General features: G+C 36.0%; 1 protein-coding gene across 1 annotated transcript in view; it reads left to right on the top strand.

Annotated features, from left to right (window-relative positions):
- Positions 1–19,235, top strand: part of LRRD1 (leucine rich repeats and death domain containing 1) — a 91,983-nt gene extending 72,748 nt beyond the window's left edge. The window contains exon 6 of the mRNA XM_053712973.1: positions 18,822–19,235. Coding sequence (XP_053568948.1) covers positions 18,822–19,005 — 184 coding nt within the window. The 3' untranslated portion in view covers positions 19,006–19,235. The remainder of the gene's footprint in view (positions 1–18,821) is intronic.
- Positions 19,236–20,750: the final 1,515 nt, after the last annotated feature.

Genomic DNA, 20,750 nt, shown 5'->3' with positions numbered 1-20,750 from the left:
AAGGTGATTAAGTCTAACAAACACTATGTGAACATGATAGCAAATACCAGGATATCACAAAAACCAAAGAAATGTGACATAAATGTGATAAAGTAATGAACGTGACAAGTGATAAAGTATACTTAAAATAAACTAAATGCTTATAAAAGTTCATATAAGGATATGTATGTTCTTCTACAATCTTCACGCTTCTATTTTCTTTTGGTCCTCATATGAAAAGAAAGAAAGAAATGCCACATAGCGTAATTCTGTAACCTTTTCAAATGTAGAATGCGTGTGTACAAGTGCTTACTCACATGGGATGGAGCTATAGCCAAGCTCAGGTTTATGCGCACACCCAATGTTATACTGTTGGGTAAACAGTTGCTTGAACCGGATATTTGAATAAAATGGATTTATTAAAATATAAGTATAAAAAAGCGCCACAAGAGCTGCAGAGACCACCAAATACAATCGGATTGGCAATACAATCAAGTAATTGCTCAAATTGAGCTTATATACAATGCTAGAGACCGTGGTAAGGAGTGCAGAAGCTTAACCACACAACCTCCCCCTTAAGAGTCCAGCATATGTTGCTCTCCTCACTGGTGTGCAGATTCTTGGAAGGACGCCAAAGAACAAGAAACGATGTATCCGACGTACGTTTCGCAAAAGAGCTTTTTCAAGGAATGGTGTGCGCATGTCTGAAAGTCCTATTTGAATGTTTTAGGTTTAAGCCGGATATCCGGTATTTAGTCCTCCATTTTGGAAGTGGGCATAATCATGATTAATTTTCTTTAGACTGCCGATATTTCAACACAAAAACTCTAGACAATATATATATATGTACATGTTAAGGAAAATATTGGTTTACACATATCTTCATTTAAAAACGTCCAGAGCCTATCTTAATAAAGCGACAACTGCCAACATGTTTGTTACATAGCATCTCGGTTAATTCTTTTATGGGTTATTGTATAACACATCAACTTAAGTCACAATTATCGTTCACCGCTATTACAATATTCCATACCCCTAACAGGAATATACATGCTTATATTTATCCAACCCGGTCTTATCATTTAAGAAGTATCGTCATGATATATATACGTGGATAATCTCCTACACACAATAATCTTTGATAACATTCTCAGGTTTCATTAAACATTATCCATTATACTTTGAGACACAGAATTTCTCATGATATCAGTGGTTCTTTAACTTTTGTGATTATTTTAAATCTACCTATAAACAGATGAATAGAGATGTCTTGAGTTAGTGATATGATTTCACAAGAATGGTAACTGAGTTATATCTTTATAAGAAATGATGTAACTCAAAATCTTTGTTAAGGCCGTTCGGTATGAAACTATCCATAATGTGGATCCATTTCATCTCAAGACGACCCAATTGGTTCTGTACATCTCCTCCTCTCCAACTATACTCTATCTTCCTGATACCTAGAAAGTCAAGATCTTCTATCCTCCTATTATGTTTTCTATTAAAATGTGCTGATAGTGAATGTTTTTGAAAACCTTTTTCTATGTTGTAAATATGCTCATTAAGTCTGGTTTTCAGAAGCCTGGAAGTGCGGCCAATGTAAATTAAATTACACGAACACCGTAATAAGTATATTACGTTCTTACTATTACATGTAATGAACTGATTGATATCATAAGTTTTATTGCCATCAGCAGAGTGAAATTTGTTACAAACTCTCAATCCTTTTTTCATTTTCTTGCAGGCACTGCAAAACTGGCATCTTCTAAAGCCCGCTTGGGGAGAGGATAACCAGTTGTTATTTGAACTTATTTTTTCCACTTTTGTTATATTATGTGAGAGTTGTAATTTTAAATTAGGTACCTTTTTAAAAATTATATTTGGTCTATCCTCTATAATTTCCAACAGACTTGGGTCTCTGAATAGAATACCCCAATGCTTCTGTATAATATCTCTGACTTCCCTACTTTGGGTGCTGTGTTGTAGAATAAGTCTACTTGCTGTTTTGGTGTTATTCATTATCGGTGTCCCTTTATTTTTCTGTTTGTACTGTAATAACTCGTTCCTATCTAATCTTGCAACTTCCTCTATTTTCTCCTCTAAGAAGTCCTTAGGATAGTTTTTTTCTTCAAATCTCTCTTTTAATATTTTAGCTTGGGTTTGGAAAACGTTCTTATCCCTACAGTTGCGTCTTAAACGAACAAATTGCCCCTTTGGTATATTATTCAACCAATGTTTCTGGTGGCAACTATTAAGACTAATATAGTTATTCACATCAATACTCTTAAAAAAGTTTTTAGTTTTTAACGTGTTGTCTTCTATATAGATTTCTAGATCAAGAAATTCTACCCTAGTGTTACTATGGGTCCATGTTAATGCTATGTTAAAATTATTGTTTGCCAGATATTTTTTAAATTTGTCCAATTGGTGCTCTGTTCCTGACCAAATCAGGAACAGGTCATCAATGTAACGACGATAGGCCACCAGATATTGCGCCCAGGGGGAATTGTGGATGTAACGATTTTCCCAATTAGCCATGTATAAATTGGCATAACTGGGCGCAAATCTGGTGCCCATCGCCGTTCCACTGATCTGAAGATAATAGTCTTTATTGAACCAAAAAAAATTGGTCTCAAGAATAATCCTGATCCCCTCCAGGATGAAGTGTAATTGTTTGGGGTCAAGCGTAGTATCTTCTCTTAAAATGTTTTGCACTGAAGTAATGCCTAATTCCTTATCTATAATGGTATAGAGAGATGTTACATCTCCAGTTACTAATAGCCAGTCTTTGTTCCATTTAATATTTTCCAGATCATTCAATATACTAATCGTGTCTTTTAAATATGATTTAGTATTTTTAACATATGTTTGCAAAAATGTATCTATATAGGCTGACAAATTGCTAGTATGTGAATTGACCCCAGACACGATCGGTCTCCCTGGAGGGTTTTTTAGATCTTTATGGATCTTGGGAAGTACATAGAAATTGGCAGTTTTGGGGAATTTAATGTGTATATATTGGTATTCTTTTTTGTTTAGAATACTTTCTTTTAACCCTTCATTTAGATATTTTTCAATTCTTTTCTTAAGGTGAATATGGGATTGGAATCTAGTTTTTTGTATGTGCTTGTATCGTTCAGCTGTCTGAGGCATTCTTCATTATATTTTTCTCTGTCCATTATGACGGTGCCTCCGCCCTTATCGGCCGGCTTCACCACTATCTCACTTTTATAAGCATTTAGTTTATTTTAAGTATACTTTATCACTTGTCACGTTCATTACTTTATCACATTTATGTCACACTATGTGAACATGACTAAGGGATAACTACCCGAAACGTCGTTCTATTTTTACCTGCTCCTACTATGTGTTTAATAAAGGAACTTTTTATATGAGAAGTGGTGCTGCTGCATTCTTTGAAGACTTTGGATACTGTTTGGATCTTTGCAGTGATCCTGTGCTAGCTTGCACACACCTTGGGTCTGAGTGCTGGATTCCTATCTTATTTTCTCCATTAAAAAGATAGGATACGCAATTGACGTAAGGGGATTTGCGGTAAGCTCGAGCCGCAGAATAAAAGTGAGCGGTACACCTGTACCTGCAAGACTCGTAATACCAGCGGGCGTTAAAAAGCAGCGTTGGGACCTCTCAACGCTGCTTTTTATGGCTAACGCAAGACTCGTAATCTAGCAGTTAGTGTCTTTTTACAGTAATAGAATTTGACAAAAACAAACACTTCTCTGTACAGTGAGGTTTGACAACTTTGGGGATATTTTAAAACTCATAACTTATTAGTTTCACAATTTACAATATGAAAATTGTTAAAATCCCATTTTAGAAGAGGAGATAAGCTGTGGCTTATTTTCCTATGAAAATAAATGTACTGCAGTGTTCTTCTTGATTTAACATAAAAACCTTGTCACATAGGCAAACAAGATTTTCTCTGTGAATTATTGAGAAAAAATAAGACAAAATATACTGAACTTTTAAAATATAAAAGTTTAAATTGATGGTAAATTTAGTGATTTTGAATATTTGAATAATATAGTATGGGAGGAGTTAAACTGATAACTTTATTATTAACTAGGTGTTAAGCCTTCCCGGAAGGGCAGTCTATTGTTGTAGAGTAAAGGAGGGTGGGAAAACAGCACCACTGAAGAAGTGTTCGGTGTAAGGGTTAACTGCAATAACCCTGAGTGAATCCAAAATACAAAGTTCACCAGCACTATGTAGTAAGAAAAATATTATCTTTATTAAAGACTCATTAAAAGTAGCGACGTTTCGGGGATTAACCCCTTAATCCCTGAAACGTCGCTACTTTTAATGGGTCTTTAATAAAGATAATATTTTTCTTACTACATAGTGCTGGTGAACTTTGTATATTGTTGTAGAGTGAGGTTCCTCTGGGGGGGCGAGGGATCTCACCACCCTGCCATTTTCAGAATCTACCTGGATGCAGCTCAGGGGCGAGATTACATATGCGGCATAGGTTTTAACGCAACTGCATGTGCGGAAATACACATTTCTGGAGTCGCCAATGACAAAAAAATGTTGTGTCAACCGTAAAAGTCTAACCCGCCTCCCTAAAAATAAACCCAACATGTCAAAACCCCTATTTCCGCCATCCCCCCACATTGCAACTAATAATAAAATGTATTAACCTCTAAATCGCCATCCCCCCACATTGCAACTACTAGCAAAAGTATTAACCCCTAATCCGCCAAATCGCACTCTACCTAATACAGTTATTAACCACTAAACCGCCAACCCCCCACATCGCAATCTACCTAATAAAGTGATTAACCCCTAATCTGCGATACACCCACAACACAAATAACCTAATTAAAGTATTAACCCCTAAACCGCCAATCCCCCACAACACAATCTATCTAATAAAGTTATTAACCACTAATCCGCCATTCACCCACAACACAAATAACCTAATTAAAGTATAAGCCCCTAAACTGCCAACCCCCACAACACAATCTACTTAATTAACCCCTAAACCGCCATCCCCCCACAACGCAAAGTATTAATCTAGTCACTAAGCCCCCTAACCTAACACCCCCTAAGTTAACCCGAATTACATAAAATAAAAAAGACTACCTTACTAATTAATTAATTAAAAAGTACCAGTATTTTTTAAGGAAATCATTAAATAACATAAATTGGGACAAAGTAATTTCTAATAAAAATACAGAGGATAAATGGATAACATTTAAAACTTTGTTAAATAAATATACATATTATACAAATACCATATGGTTATAAAAATAAAAAATCCAAGCCAATATGGCTAAATAAAAATGTGTTAAGAGAAATTAGGAAAAGATGTAGGGCATTTAAATTATTCAAAAAAAATAGTATAGACTCAACATTCCATATTTACAAAGAATGTAACAAAGCATGCAAAAAAAGCAATCAAATTAGAACAAAAAAATTGAAAATGAAAAATGAATTGCAAAGGATTCTAAGTCAAACCCTAAAAGGTTCTTTAAGTACATAAATAGCAAAAAATCTAAGAAAGACAATATAGGTACATTAAAATGTGTGGAGGGTAGTATGATTAACAGTGACAGGGAGAAGGCTGAGGTACTAATCCAGTTTTTTTCTTCAGTATACAAAAGAGAGGAACCATTGGATGATACTTTGGAACAAAATAGAACATGCCAGCCCATACCATTAACTGGGTTATGTATAGAGGATATTAGGAAAAAATTGGATAATATTAAGGTAAATAAAACTCCAGGCCCAGATGGAATACACTCAAGGGTGTTACGGGAATTTAGCACTGTTATAGACAAACCTCTACTCTTAATTTTTCAAGACTCATTATCCTCAGGCATGGTACCCCAGGATTGGCGTAAAGCTGATGTGGTGCCACTCTTCAAAAAGGGAAGCAGGGATGATCCAGGAAGCTATAGACCAGTTAGTCTGACATCAATAGTGGGGAAGATATTTGAAGGGATTATATTGATGAGCATATTTGTGTAAACAAGATTATGAGTTCTAATCAACATGGTTTTATTAGAAATAGATCATGTCAAACTAATCTAATTAGATTCTATGAGGATGTAAGTAAAAATATAGATAAAGGGGAATCAGTTGATGTGATATACTTAGATTTTGCAAAGGCGTTTGATACAGTGCCACATGAGAGATTAATGCACAAAATTAAGGGACTGGGAATAGCTCATGGATAAATAACTGGATAAAAGATAGGGAGCAACGAGTGGTAGTGAATGGATCATACTTAGATTGGACAAAGGTAATCAGTGGAGTCCCCCAGGGATCAGTACTGGGCCCTGTTCTTTTTAATATTTTTATAAATGGCTTGGAGCAAGGATTACATAACAACATCTCTATTTTTGCAGATGATACTAAGTTAAGTAAGGTCATTAGGTCAGAGCAGGATGAAATTTTGTTACAAAGGGATCTGCAAAAATTAGAAGTATGGGCAGGTAAATGAAAATGAGATTTCATACAGGAAAATGCAAGGTTCTACATTTTCGAAGTAAAAATAAGCAGGCAACATATTATTTAAATGGGACAAGACTTAGCCAAACAGATGAGGAAAGGGATTTGGGAGTAGTAATAGATAACAAGCTAAAGATGGGTGCACCATGCAGGGCAGCAGCTTCAAAGGCTAATAAGATACTAGCATGTATTAAAAGAGGCATTGATTCAAGGGACGAAAGCATAATTCTGTCACTATATAAATTCCTGGTAAGACCTCAACTTGAGTATAGAGTGCCGTTCTGGGGACCGATCGCAAAAAAAGATATTGTAGAACTAGAAAAAATTCAGAGAAGGGCCACAAAGCTAATAAGGGGATTGGAGAATTTAAGCTATGAGCAGAGGCGAGCCAAACTGGGTCTGTTTTCTTTAGAAAAAAGGCGCTTGAAAGGTGTCATGATTACTTTATATAAATATATTCAAGGCCCATATACAGAGATGGCAGAAGCTTTGTTTATTCCAAGAAAATGGTTTGTGACAAGAGGTCACAATTTAAGGTTGGAGGAAAGGAAATTTAATCTCCTGCAACGGAAACGTTTTTTCACTGTAAGAGCAATAAAATTGTGGAACTCGTTACCAAAAGGAGGTAGTGAATACAAATACCCTAGATACATTAAAAAAAATTGTTTGTATTTTAGATTTGTATAGGTTGAACTTAATGGACTTCGGTATTTTTTCAACCTCATCTACTATGTTACTATGTTACAAAATAAAAATATCCTAGCTTAAAATTAAAATAAAAAAAATAACATTTTGTAAAAAAACTAAGATTAAATTAAAATAATAAAATCTAATATTACAAAAAAAATAAAAAATAAATGTAAACCTAATCTAATACCCCTATAAAAATAAAAAAGCCACCACAAATCTAACACTTAACTACTGCTCACCTACTGCCCACCCATCCAACCCCTCAAAATAAAAAACCTAAGTCTAAAAAAGAATCTAAGCTACCCATTGCCCCTAAAGGGGCATTTTTATGGGCATTGCCCTTAAAGGGCAATCAGCTCTTTTGCTGCCCATTAAAGTAAAAAAAAAGCCTTAATCTAAAAAAAAAAAACCATTAAAAAAAAAAAACAACAACCTAACTCTAACCCCGAAATAGGTACTCACCATTCCTAAATTCCGGCGGTGAAGGTCTTCTTCCAGGCGGCTCCATCTTCATCAAGCGAGGGGATATCTTCTTTCTTCATCCGGAGCAAAGGCGGCGCGGAGCAGGACCGGCGGCTGCAGAGACATCCAGCGTGAAGGATCCTCTTCATGCAATCGTCCTTGCGCCCTGAAAATTAAATGCAAGGTACCCGTTTTATATTGGGGCACCTTGCATTCCTTTTGGCTTAAATGTTCAAATCAGCCAATAGGATGAGAACTACTGAAATTATATTGGCTGTTCAAATCAACAAATAGGATTTCAGTAGCTCTCATCCTGTTGGCTGATTTGAAAAATTCAGTCAATAGGAATGCAAGGTACCCCAATATAAAACGGGTACCTTGCATTCAATCTTCAGTGTGCAGCGACTCCTTTAAGGGCTATTGGTAGTTTAGTGTTAGATTAAGGGGTGTTTTTATTTTCGGTTGGCTTTTTTATTTTTATAGGGGTATTAGGTTTTTAAAAAAAAATTATTTGTATAATTTTGTTTATTTTTTTCTAAAATATTAGATTGTTTGTTTTATTTTAATTTAATCTTAGGGTTTTTTTTATGTAATGTTAGGTTTTTTATTTTAATTTAGGATTTTTTTTATTTTGGTACTTTTAATTAAAGGGACACTGAACCCAATTTTTTTCTTTTGTGATTCAGATATGCAATTCAGAGCATGCAATTTGAAGCAACTTTCTAATTAACTCCTATTATCAAATTGTCTTCATTCTCTTTGTATCTTTATTTGAAATGCAAGAATGTAAGTTTAGATGTCGGCCCATTTTTGGTTAACAAAGTGGGTTGTTCTTGCTGATTGGTGGATAAATTCACCCACCAATAAACACGTGTTTCCCATGGTTCTGAACCAAAAAAATTGCTTAGATGCCTTCTTTTTCAAATAAAGAAAGCAAGAAAATGAAGAAAACTTGATGATAGGTGTAAATTAGAAAGTTGCTTAAAATTGCATGCTCTATCTGAATCACAAAAGAAAAAATTTGGGTTCAGTGTCCCTTTAATTTATTAAGAAGATAGTCTTTTTATTTTATGTAATTAGAATTAATTTAGGGGGTGTTAGGTTAGGGGGCTTAGTGATTAGGTTAATTATTTGCTTAGTGGGGGGTTTAGGGGTTAATAGTGTAATTAGGTAGTTGGCAATGTGGGGGGTTTGCAGTTTAGGGGTTAATAATGTAATTAGGTTATTTGAGTTGTGGGTGAATTGCGGATTAGGGTTTAATTGCTTTATTAGGTAGTTTGCAATGTGGGTGAATGGCGGATTAGGGGTTAACTTTATTATGTACTTTGCAATGTGGGGGTTGGCGGATTAGGAGTTATTACATTTTAATTAGTTATTACGGTGGGGGATGGCGGTTGAGAAGTACATATTGCGCATGCGGGTTAGGTGTTTAAGTTATTGCGGTGGGAGGTAGTTGAGAGGTACATATTACACATGCGTTAGGTGTTTTGGAGCCGACATTATTTTGGCTGTACACAACTGACGATGGCGACGGACTGTCAGGGTACCTGTAAGTAACATTAAATAAGCTACAGATATATATCAGATATTTGATATTTCATTTTGTAGCTAGAAATCCAATGTTAGATGGGTTTTGGCTGGGTGATACAACCCCCTTCTTCTTGGTAACAATGCATCCAAATGAGAACAAAGAAATGAAACATTTCTTTGATCTAATTAGCTCAAGCAATCATTTAAAAGAAAGACAAATTAGTTAAAAATATATATATATATCAGACATAAGATACGCTTCTCCTGGGGGGCGGAGCCGGAACGCCATCTAAGATGGCTGTGTCTTTCTAAAGCTCCTGTTAGTGGAGCCACATAAGGCACAATTCCCACATCCAAAACGCTCGTTTGAGCTCAGGAGAGGTACAGATCGACTGAGGACACAGTGGTGCACCTGCTGCTTCTTTCAAAGGTCCGACTCAGCTGATCTCACAGCCACGAGTTCTGAGGCCTACAGGACGCGGGAGCGTGAGTAATGGCGGACACCTAAGCCTCCGAGAAGGTGCGACTGGATATCATACAACCTATATGCCTGGGGTAAGTGCCGATGCAGCCTCTAAGGCTTACCAAGGAAACGGTACCGAAGCAGACAGAATCCCCAGAGATGTTAACTATCGCATAGCCCCAGTTAGGCAATAGATACACATCACAACCATTACTCACATAGGGGAATAAGAAAAGAGCTGCTGCCGCTCCTGCTAATATATAAGACATTTACAAGTAAACAAAGCATGAACCTCAGGAACTACATATTTATTTAAGCAGCAGCAGTTAAGCGGAATAACAAATACCACACTGCATAACCCTCCCTGAGTACAATAACAAGATCACCATTGCTCTAAATAAAGCAAATGCAATCTTAATATCCCAGGACAAACTACTACCAGCTTCTATCTACAAATAAACGTATAACCTGTCATAGAAATGTCTACAAGAAGAATTAATAAATCAGAAAAGCAGATTAAAGCGACTGTAGGAAATGTGGGCACATTTTTTAAAGCAATAGACAAACAGAAATATGCTGAAGATCATACTATAGTCATGTCAGACAGCATGACAGATAACGCGCAAGATTCACAAAATATGTCTGATCTGGCCCCTACACCTTTAGACAAAGGCACAATAATTGACAAAGAAGGTCCTGTCACTCTTAAAGCAATGGAGCAACTAATAAATCAGGTGAAATCCTGTATAAAAGAAGGGTGTGCAGACCTTAAAAAGGAATTAAATGACCTGGGAGCCAGAGTAGAAACCCTGGAAGGGGACAGGGAAGAAATAACTTCTGAAATTCGGTTAATGTCAAACAAGATGCGTCATCAACAAAAACAAATAGTTGAGCTGGAATCAAAATTAGATGATATTTAGAATAGGACGAGGCGTAGCAATCTACGTCTAAAAGGGATCCCTGAAACCGTAGTAGGACCTCATTTACGCAACTATTTAGAGGGACTATTCAGATCACTTCTGGGAGATGATTACCCTGATTCTGCCACTATTCAACTTGAAAGAGCACATCGCTCCCTGAAACCGAAACCTACAGATGATAACCTACCCAGGGACGTGGTGCTTTGTTTTACAAAGTTCCAGGAAAAGGAACTTGTCCTCCAACATGCACGCCAACAACAATCTTTCCAATATCAGGGGGCCACAGTTAAATTTTTCGCTGACCTTTTCGATAAGAACTCTACAGAAAAGACGGGAATTCAATACCCTGACCCAGCACCTTCGAAACTTAAACATTCCATATAGATGGGGGTTCCCAGTCCAAATACAAGTAACCAAAAATGGAAAGCGATTTGACTGTGCACACCCAGAAGAGATCACAATCTTTTGTAACAAATTGAATATCTCTCCACTAACTATGACACAAAGAGAAACCTCCCCGCCATCGAGTTCAAAGAGACTCACACCACAGTCCTCAAACAACAAAGCATGGAGCTAAAAACCCTCCTAACAAACGACATCAATTCCAGGATCTCCAACGGATAGATCAATCACAGAACTCTCTGGAAACCTCCCAACCGGGATGACTAAAACCTGCTAAGTGAACCGACACCCTTGATCTTTCCTTTTTACTCTCTCTGGAGAGATGGGCCAAGGAAGGAGTAACATACAGCTATATGGACACCCTCAGATATGAGAGACTTTTTACGCCATATGGCACATCCTCTAAATATTTCAAACTTTTCGTATATCAGACAATAATCCAATTAAAACCATCTCTGATAGCCGTTGGCTCTGATATCCAAGCTTCATAGGAGGACTTCTTGTATTGAAGCTCCAGTTTGATTTTGCAAACTTAGAAAATGCTTGACTTGCACTTAACTAGTTGTTATTATTATTCTCTATGGATAGGCTTTGCAGGCCCTACGGAGGAATTGTACCCCCTTTTTTTATCCTTAAGCAGATAATACCCATATGTTACCTCAGAATTTGCGGTTTGTTTGTTAACTGTTGGTAAGTTGGTAAGTTGATTGTTTTATTATTTCTATGTTCTCGATTCAAGTTTTTTTTACGAATCACAGGTTATTTGAAATATTATCTGTTACATTTGTTAAAGCATGTGACAACCTGCCACAACAGGGAAATAACTGTTGACCATACATGTCCTGACTTAAACTGATAAAACATGTAATGTTGTTCTTCTGCACTGTTTTTCTCTACTCTTACTTTGCCCTGCTTCTTATAACTAGTGATAGTTGTTAGACACTATATCAGGTCCTAAAATTATTTACACTTTGTTTACGAAAATCCCATAATGCAAGTGGTCTTATAATTAATAAGTACCTACTCCCCTGACTCATTGTACATTTGCAAAGCCTTATTATTCCACTACATGACCCTCTAATACCTTCCCCCTAAACAAAATATTGACAGATTTATCTAAAAAATACACACCACTATTCCCAATCTATCTATTCATCCTCCCTATACATTTGTCATCCTACACTCCCTTTCCGACTAACTACAAAGAAATTGCTTTAAGCCTGCTATAGCATCACTGGTTTAGATTATGACAAATATTGATGGTATAACTAATGGTAACCATGTCCACTCCAATAATCTCCAAATAGCTACACAGAACGTTAAGGGATTTTTATCACCTCAGAAATGCTCCATAGGTCTTCATGATTTCCACAAAAAAATCTTGATATAGTATTTGTCCAAGAGACACATTTTAGGAAAAGACACAAACCCAGGCTCCCCACATTTTACTTTGACCAACACTTCACTAGCTCCAACCATACTAAGAAGAACGGGGTATGTAAACTTATCAAAAAGGGACTACCCTTTGAATTGTTACATCGTAGCCAAGACGACGAAGACAGATTTATCCTACTAGTGGGGCTTTGCTATGGCAAACCCATCACACTATTGAACTTGTATGCCCCAAAGAAACCCAGTCCACCATTTTTCAGAAAGGTAATGAACTTGTTACTAGACCACGCAAAGGGCTCCATATTCATAGCGGGTGATTTTAACTTTCCCCTAGACCCCTCACTAGATGTATCATCCGGAAAATCCTACATATCTGCCAAAAACATTAAAGCCAACTGGTTAGCTCTGCAAACAATACCCACTTTCGACACATGGAGGTTGACACATACTACGACCAAAGACTTTACCTTCTTTTCCCACCCCCAAAAAATATATAGTCGACTAGACTACATACTATGTGATCAATCGTCCCTCCACTTACTTATTGACTCTAAACTGTCCCAAACACCATGGTCAGACCATGCAATGGTTATTAGCTCATTCACCTGGCCCCAAAGATCCGGGATAAGAAACTCATGGAGACTAAATGATGCAATCTTCACTGATGCATTAATCCTTAAAACCATCACAGAGAAAACCTCTATGTTTTTTTATATCAACGACCCACTGAACACCTCACAATGTAATAACTGGGAAACATATAAATGTTTTATCAGGGGGGAGATAATCAAACAAACCACACAACATCGAAAACAGATTAACGATTGTTACTATACTCTTCTACACACATTAAAATCGGCAGAGGCTGAACATAAACAACACCCATCCTCGAATGAACTATTACAAAAAGTCACTTTAGCTAGGGAAGATCTCAACCAACACCTCATTAAAAATGCACACCGCAGAGCTCTAGCACTTAATGCCAAGTTTTTTGGGGAAAAGAACAAAGCAGGGAGGCTTATGGCTAGATCACTTAAAAAACCCCCATATAAAACGTTTATTAAAACAATCCAAGGTAAAGATGGACAGCAAACCCACATCAACTCCAAAATAGCCAATACATTTGCAGAATACTACAAGGGACTCTATAACTTAAACGCCAACAACCCTACAAAGGAAAAAAACATACACATCGAGAAATACCTTTCACAAATAGACCTTCCCACTTTAGATGTAACCAGTAAAACAGATTTAATCTCCCCGTTCACACCTCTAGAATTACAAGAAGTAATCCACCAACTAACCCCAGGAAAAGCGCCAGGACCAGATGGCTTTACACCAAAATTTTATAAACTGATGGCACCTTACATCAAGACAAAACTCCTATCATTATATAACTCCCTTACAGACACAAATCCCTTCTCAGATCGAATGCTTGGGGCCAACATTACTGTCATTCCCAAACCGGGTAAAGACTCACACAAAGTTGAAAACTACAGGCCAATATCACTCTTAAATGTTGATCTTAAAATATACACTAAATTATTAGCAAACAGACTCAAAGACCATCTCCCTGACCTGGTCAATGAAGACCAGGTAGGCTTCATACCCACACGGGAAGCTAAAGATAATACCACCAGACTCCTCCAAATTATGCACCATACCTCGGTTAACAACAAGCCGCTCACCCTGTTGTCAACAGACGCTGAGAAAGCGTTCGACAGGGTGGAATGGCAATTTATTTGGGCAACTCTTTTAAAATTTGGAATCCCCCAACAATTTATAAATAAGATCCTGGCAATATATTCACACCCTAATGCCAAGGTAATAGTTAACAATACACTATCAGACACTTTCCAGATCACAAATGGCACGCGCCAGGGCTGCCCCCTTTCGCTCCTATTATTTGCTCTTTCAGTAGAAATACTAGCAGCTAGAGTCAGATCAGCTGCAAAAGTGGAGGGGATAAAGATAGGGACATATGAAACCAAATGTCTTTTGTTTGCAGACGACATTCTATTCACCCTGTCCAACCCCCAGAAGTCACTCCCGATACTTGCAAATATCCTATCAGAGTATAAATCAGTTTCAAACTTCTCCATCAATATGAATAAGTCGGTCATAATGGGACTGAGGAACTCCACTGCAGAAACTCAATTTATTAAGGCACAAACCCTGTATGTCCCAGCTAAACAGTTTACATACTTAGGACTAGTGATTAAACCCACCATATCAGAGACAATAGACACCAATTACACAAACCTCAAACAAAAAATAGAAGTAGAACTTAACTCTTGGCATCGCTCAGGTCATCTGTCTTGGATGGGTAGGGTGAATGCTATTAAGATGTCAATACTCCCTAAAATCCTATATATTATGCAGACCTTAGTATTAGCCCCATCGACAACATATATTTGCAACTTGCAGAAAACGCTAAACAGATTCATCTGGTCCTTCTCTAAACCAAGAATCCAGAGTCATACTACTTATATCTCTAGAGATCTTGGGGGTATGGGAGTCCCAAATATTCAAAATTACTACATAGCTGTCCATCTATCACGTATAATATGCTGGAACCAATCCATAAACCCCAAGATTTGGGTTACTCTAGATGAACAAGCCCTCCAAGATGTCAGGATAGGAGACCTTTGCTGGATACCGCACAAACTCAGACCTAAACTTGACCCACACAATCCTCTTATAGAGGAGACTTTGCGGGTTTGGGATAAAACTATTTCTTCAAACAACAAGATTTCCACACCAAATTCTCCACTTACACCTATATTACATAATAGTACCTTTCCAGATCTACGTTCAGGTTCCCCACTGGGTATTGATGGGAAATATAGACGGGTTCCCATTTACTCCTTAATAAAAGATAGCCAGATTAAAACTTTTCAAGAGATTAAAGATGATATAGGCCCCCCGCTCCATACCTGGTTCTCTTACTTTCAAGTGAGACACTTTATCAATAGCCACCCAAACAAGACTCAATTTACCAGACCTCTGACTCCGTTCGAAACATTCTGCCTTCTCCCCAATACCCCTAAACATCTCATATCTTTCATATACAACTTAATGGTACTATCATCCTCACAAAAACCCTCTTCCTTTCGATCACAGTGGGAAAGTGAACTACACATACACCTAGACGACTCACTATGGGAAAGATGTTTTAAATCTATCAAGAGGTCCTCCCCCTCATTGAATATAGTTGAGACTAACTATAAGCTGCTATCAAGGTGGTACTTAACCCCTGTTCGACTCCACAAAATGTATCCAACAGTCTTACCTAGTTGCTGGAGAAAATGCGGAGGCCTCGGATCCCTATCCCATTTATGGTGGGAATGCCCACATATTAAACTATTCTGGTGTCAAGTTGAGGAAAGAATAAATACCATATTAAATACAGATATATCTCTTGATCCACAGATGATTTTACTTAATAACTTACCGAACCTACACTGCCAGTACAAGATGGGTTTACTTCAGATAATGATCAATAGTGCCAAGAGGCTTATCCCCCCGCTGTGGAAATCATCCCAAATACCTAGCTTAGATCAATGGTTACAAGAAATAAAACATGTCTTAACACTTGAAGAATTATATCACAATTACCACAACAAAACAGAACATTTCGCTAATATTCTATTCCTTTGGAATCAATATATTTCCCAATGAATAGCTGGATACCAATAAAACCACAGATGCAAAGAATTTTCTTAACACTTGTAGTTTCCCTTTCCTTTTCCTCTTTCCCTCCCTCATTCCCTATCTCCTATATATGTCTCTGAATTTTCTCCATGAATGCCCAGATTTTTATTTTGGATAAATGGTTATTTTTGGCCATGTTTCCGGTCAAAGTTTGACATGTATATCTCTATATATGTTAGTATAAGAATGTACAATCGTTATAGATTTAATGCTGATCCTGTTTCTTTATAAACTCAATAAAAAATATTGAATTCAAAAGATACGCTTCTCCTAGTTAAGATAACAGTTAAGTTATTTCAAAGAGAAAGCATCTGTCTCATTAGCTAAGTCACAGGAACCCCTTGGTTAATGGAGTCAAAAGTCTGTGTTGTGACTGATAATTTGATGCCTGGAACACGGTCACTTTAAGCAAAATAGCTACCCTCTCTTCTCCACATGCAAAATACTCCTTTTGTATTCTGAGGTGAATTGGACATACAGTGAAAATTCTGGAAATTGGAATATTCATCTGTTATCTGATAAAGTATAAGAGGTTGCTAAATATAGGTAATATTTAAAACAAACACCCATTGTTGCTGTAGTTAGCAGACTTAAAGGAATAAATTGTATTTTAACCTTGTATTTCATAGCCTGTGTATTTTAAAACTAATCCTTTAGTGTTAAAGGGACATGAAACCCACATTTTTTCTTTCATGATTTAGAAAGAGAATGCAATTTTAAACATCTTTCTAATTTACTTCTATTATCTAATTTGTTTTATTCTCTTGATATTCTTTGCTGGAAAGTATATCTAGATATGCCCAGTAGCTGCTGATTGGTTGCTGCACATAGAAGCCTCGTGTGATTGGCTCACCATGTGCATTGCTTTTTCTTCAACTAAGGATATCTAAAAAAATGAAGCAAAATAAATAATAGAAGTAAATTGTAATGCTGTTTAAATTTCTATTCTCTATCTGAATCATGAAAGAAAGATTTTGGGTTTAGTGGCCCTTTAAGTAATTTATCTTTGCAAATTATATATATATATAATATATATATAGATAGATAGATATATATATATATATATATATATATATATATATATATATATATATATATATATATATATATATATATATATATATATATTAGAATTGGTCTTAATTGTAAGTAATTAAGGATTTATTTAAGCTTAGATAAATTGGTCTTAATTGTAAGTAATTAAGGATTTATTTCAGCTTAGATAAATTGGCATTTCAACTGACTGTTTACATTTAGAATATATATAACTTCTGGTGTTTCAATTAGAGTGTATATTGTTCTATTGTTTAACTAAACACTGTTAAAGTATAGTTGTCTGGAAGTTAGTGACCCATACTATAATATTTCATTGTGGTGAGTTAATGCAATTCAATTGTGAATAAGGCTAGTTCTAAAGGTAAATGTTATGATCTTTGCATAGCATATTATATAGTTTAAAGGGACATTATACGCTCATTTTTTCTTTGCATAAATGTTTTGTAGATTATCTATTGATATAGCCCATAAAGTTTTTTATTTAAATAAATGTATAGTTTTGCTTATTTTTAAATAACATTGCTCTGAGTTTCAGACTCCTAACCAAGCCCCAAAGTTTTATGTGAATACCGTCAGCTACCTTCTCCAGCTTGCTCCTGTTTGTGTAAAGGGTCTTTTCATATGCAAAGGAAGGGGGAGGGGGGGAGTGTCTTATTTGCCACTTGCAGTGGGCTTTCCAGCTACCTTTTCAACAGAGCCAAACTGACAGCTTCTAAGTAAGTTTTTAAAATGTTTTATACTGGATTTTTATATCAGTATCTGTGCATCTTATTCTTTATAGTAGTGTCTATTACATGCAGTTATATGAAAATGAGTGTATACTGTCCCTTTAAACGTGTATAGTTTTGATTCATATCTGGTTTTCTACAAATATATTTCAATGTGTCTATAAATTTTAACTAATATAAAGAACTTAGGAATTTTTCTTAATTTTATGGTTTTGTATATGCATTTTATTGAGGGTTTATTTTAAAGGATAATTATCAAATATATTGTATTATAACCCGGCCATATACTGACAGGATGCGTTACAAACGCAATTATAGTATAGATATTGAACCTTAGTATTTTTATAATTTTACCTTTTATTTCTACCTTGCAAATTAGCTTCCACCTCCCCATCCATTGCTACTTTCATTTGCACTGTGTCGTAGAGAACAGTCCCACACACTCTCTACATAGTAACATGCACTCCCGATACTGAGAATGGCACATGCACAATAGCTCCTCATCTGCTCCAATGTAAACAATGAATCACTAGATTGTAAAATCCATTTTCTCCAATTTTTAAATAGAAAATCGGAAATATTGAAATCAGCCCTAATGTTAGCTATGTAGGCATCAGGGCTAACATGAAGTAAGGTTTACAAGGTGGATTAAGTTAGAGAAATGGTTCATATAATGTGGTTCAAGTCAAATAAAATGGTAAAGTTAAAAAAATTATATATCTAGGAAAATTAAATTGGAGATAATTTACTAATTGATTTGTAATATAAAGATATATATATATATAATGCTGAATGGTCCTGTGCAAAAAAAGCATATTTTCTGTACTTTTATTATATAAAAGGTATAAAAGTACTTTTTTTTTTAACAAATCAACAGTAACTGAGTGCATAATAAAACAAATGGCAAAATACCTGTATATTACTGAATGTTTGGTTTTGTGCTATGTTACAGAGTTAGAGCAGCATGAACACTATTATTACTTACTGTTATATTTTCTTATGTTTCAGAACACTTCAGCTCCCAGAAAAAATTTTGCAAGCCCTTGATCTCTGGAGAACAGAAAAGCAAACTAATCTTACCCCAGAGGCTGTTTATGAAAAGTTGATCCGAGTTCTGGTTATGTCTGATTTACATGATATTGCACAGAAGGCTAAACTTGTTAAAATGAATGCAATGACAATCAAATACTGATCGTTAGTGGCATTGTCGTCATCATTTATATGTATTGTGCCATCTTATTTTGTGGTATAAGACAGCGGGTGGAATTAATGAAAACAAGAAATAGTATACAAAATGAGAGACATCTGAGAGCCATACTCCTAACAGAGCTTACAGTTGAAGTGGTAAAAAGTGGAAACAAAAGTGACATAACTGTTTGAACGAGTTGATTGTAAGGCAGAATTAATTAAAATGTCAAATGTCCTGACTTGCTTGAAAGATGGTCTTGCATTTAATGGAGGGATTTCATATAGTTGGTATTATCAAATAGTGTGTTATTTAAAGTGTTTAAACTCAGAGCCGAGACTGAAGATGAACTTTGCGAATGGACAAGTGCAGTGGAGAAAACATTAGGTCAGGAACAGAACAAAAGGTGGTATTTATGGGAGTATTTGGAATAAAATGTAACTTTTTAAGAGTGCAGTGTTGTAGAGGGCTTTATAAGTGATGCTGTGAATGTAACCAGTCTTGAATAAACAATAGATAAGATTAATAAGTTTGGCAGAGGAGTTCAAAAAAGATTAAGTGTCGTTTGCTGATTTTAGAGGGAGCTACAGTGGTTGAGGTTGTACATTATTGGTGAGTAGATCAGACTTGATTATATATAGAGAGAGGGAGTTAGACAGCTTCAAGATTCGTTGACTGCTAGCAGACATTGGAAGCTGGTAAAGGTGATTTGACGTAGTGTTAAAAGGAGATGTTAGATAATAAAGCATAAGATTTCTTTTGATAGTTTTGTTAGCATGTTATACAGTGGACATATTAAATGTCTTTCTGTCTTTTCACTTTGGAAACCTACTGCTTAACAATGGGCTTGACATATTTTATAAATGCAGAAAGAGAGTGGTTCCCGCCTGTATTTGGATGTGGCAGATTCTGTGATTTGAGTGGTTGTGTGCTGTTTTTTTACTACTGATTTTGTTCTTGACATATTTTCTCAAAGCAAGCAACATTGCTCAGCAGCCAAAGATGCCATTCAGTGCTAACAAATTGAAGCCTTTCAAATTAAGTTCCAAAGGAAGCAGCAATCCTTTTTTTATTCAATCCCACAGCTCCAGGTAGTGACCACTTTGAATACAATATACAAAACCAGAGAGAGTAGAAAATATTGCTGATGTTACTTTCCGGTGCTTCCCTTATATAATAATTTACAACAAGCAACCAGAAAGATATGTATTCAGGACATATAATACTGTCCTAAAAAGTGCAAAGGAAAATGAACAAGCACACGGAAAAGACTTTAGAAACAATATTTTAATCTATATCCCAAACAAACAATCAAGTGCATCACCTGTTAATGCTTAACAGCACCACATGAAGTAAACACATAGACAAACAAACAAAATGAACGCCATGGGTATTCCCTATTGCTAAGCATACGTATGCAGGATCATAGATAGACCTAGTGCACATAAAGTATCTAATTGTATCAAAATTCTAATTCTTATACATAGTACATGCTTTAAAAAGATTTCAAAAAACAGCTATACATATAGTTCATTGGACAGGTACAGTTTCTTGTACTTAAGGCGAAATCCCAGCTGAAGAAGCAAACATATGGAATGCAAATGGTAAACCTCGAAGGTAGCAAACATTACCAAGATGAACCGTCTTATATGTAGTTAAATGGGCTCTCTATCGAGCGGATCCTCATTGCATACGTATGTATCATGCAGAATGTAGCGTCTCGCGCTTGTCATCCCAAGATGTTGCTGTTC

This window comes from Bombina bombina, chromosome 5, assembly GCF_027579735.1.
Source record: "Bombina bombina isolate aBomBom1 chromosome 5, aBomBom1.pri, whole genome shotgun sequence".
Lineage (NCBI taxonomy): Eukaryota > Metazoa > Chordata > Amphibia > Anura > Bombinatoridae > Bombina > Bombina bombina.
Note: the sequence above shows the minus strand (reverse complement) of the source record. Positions and strands in the feature narration are given on the sequence as shown.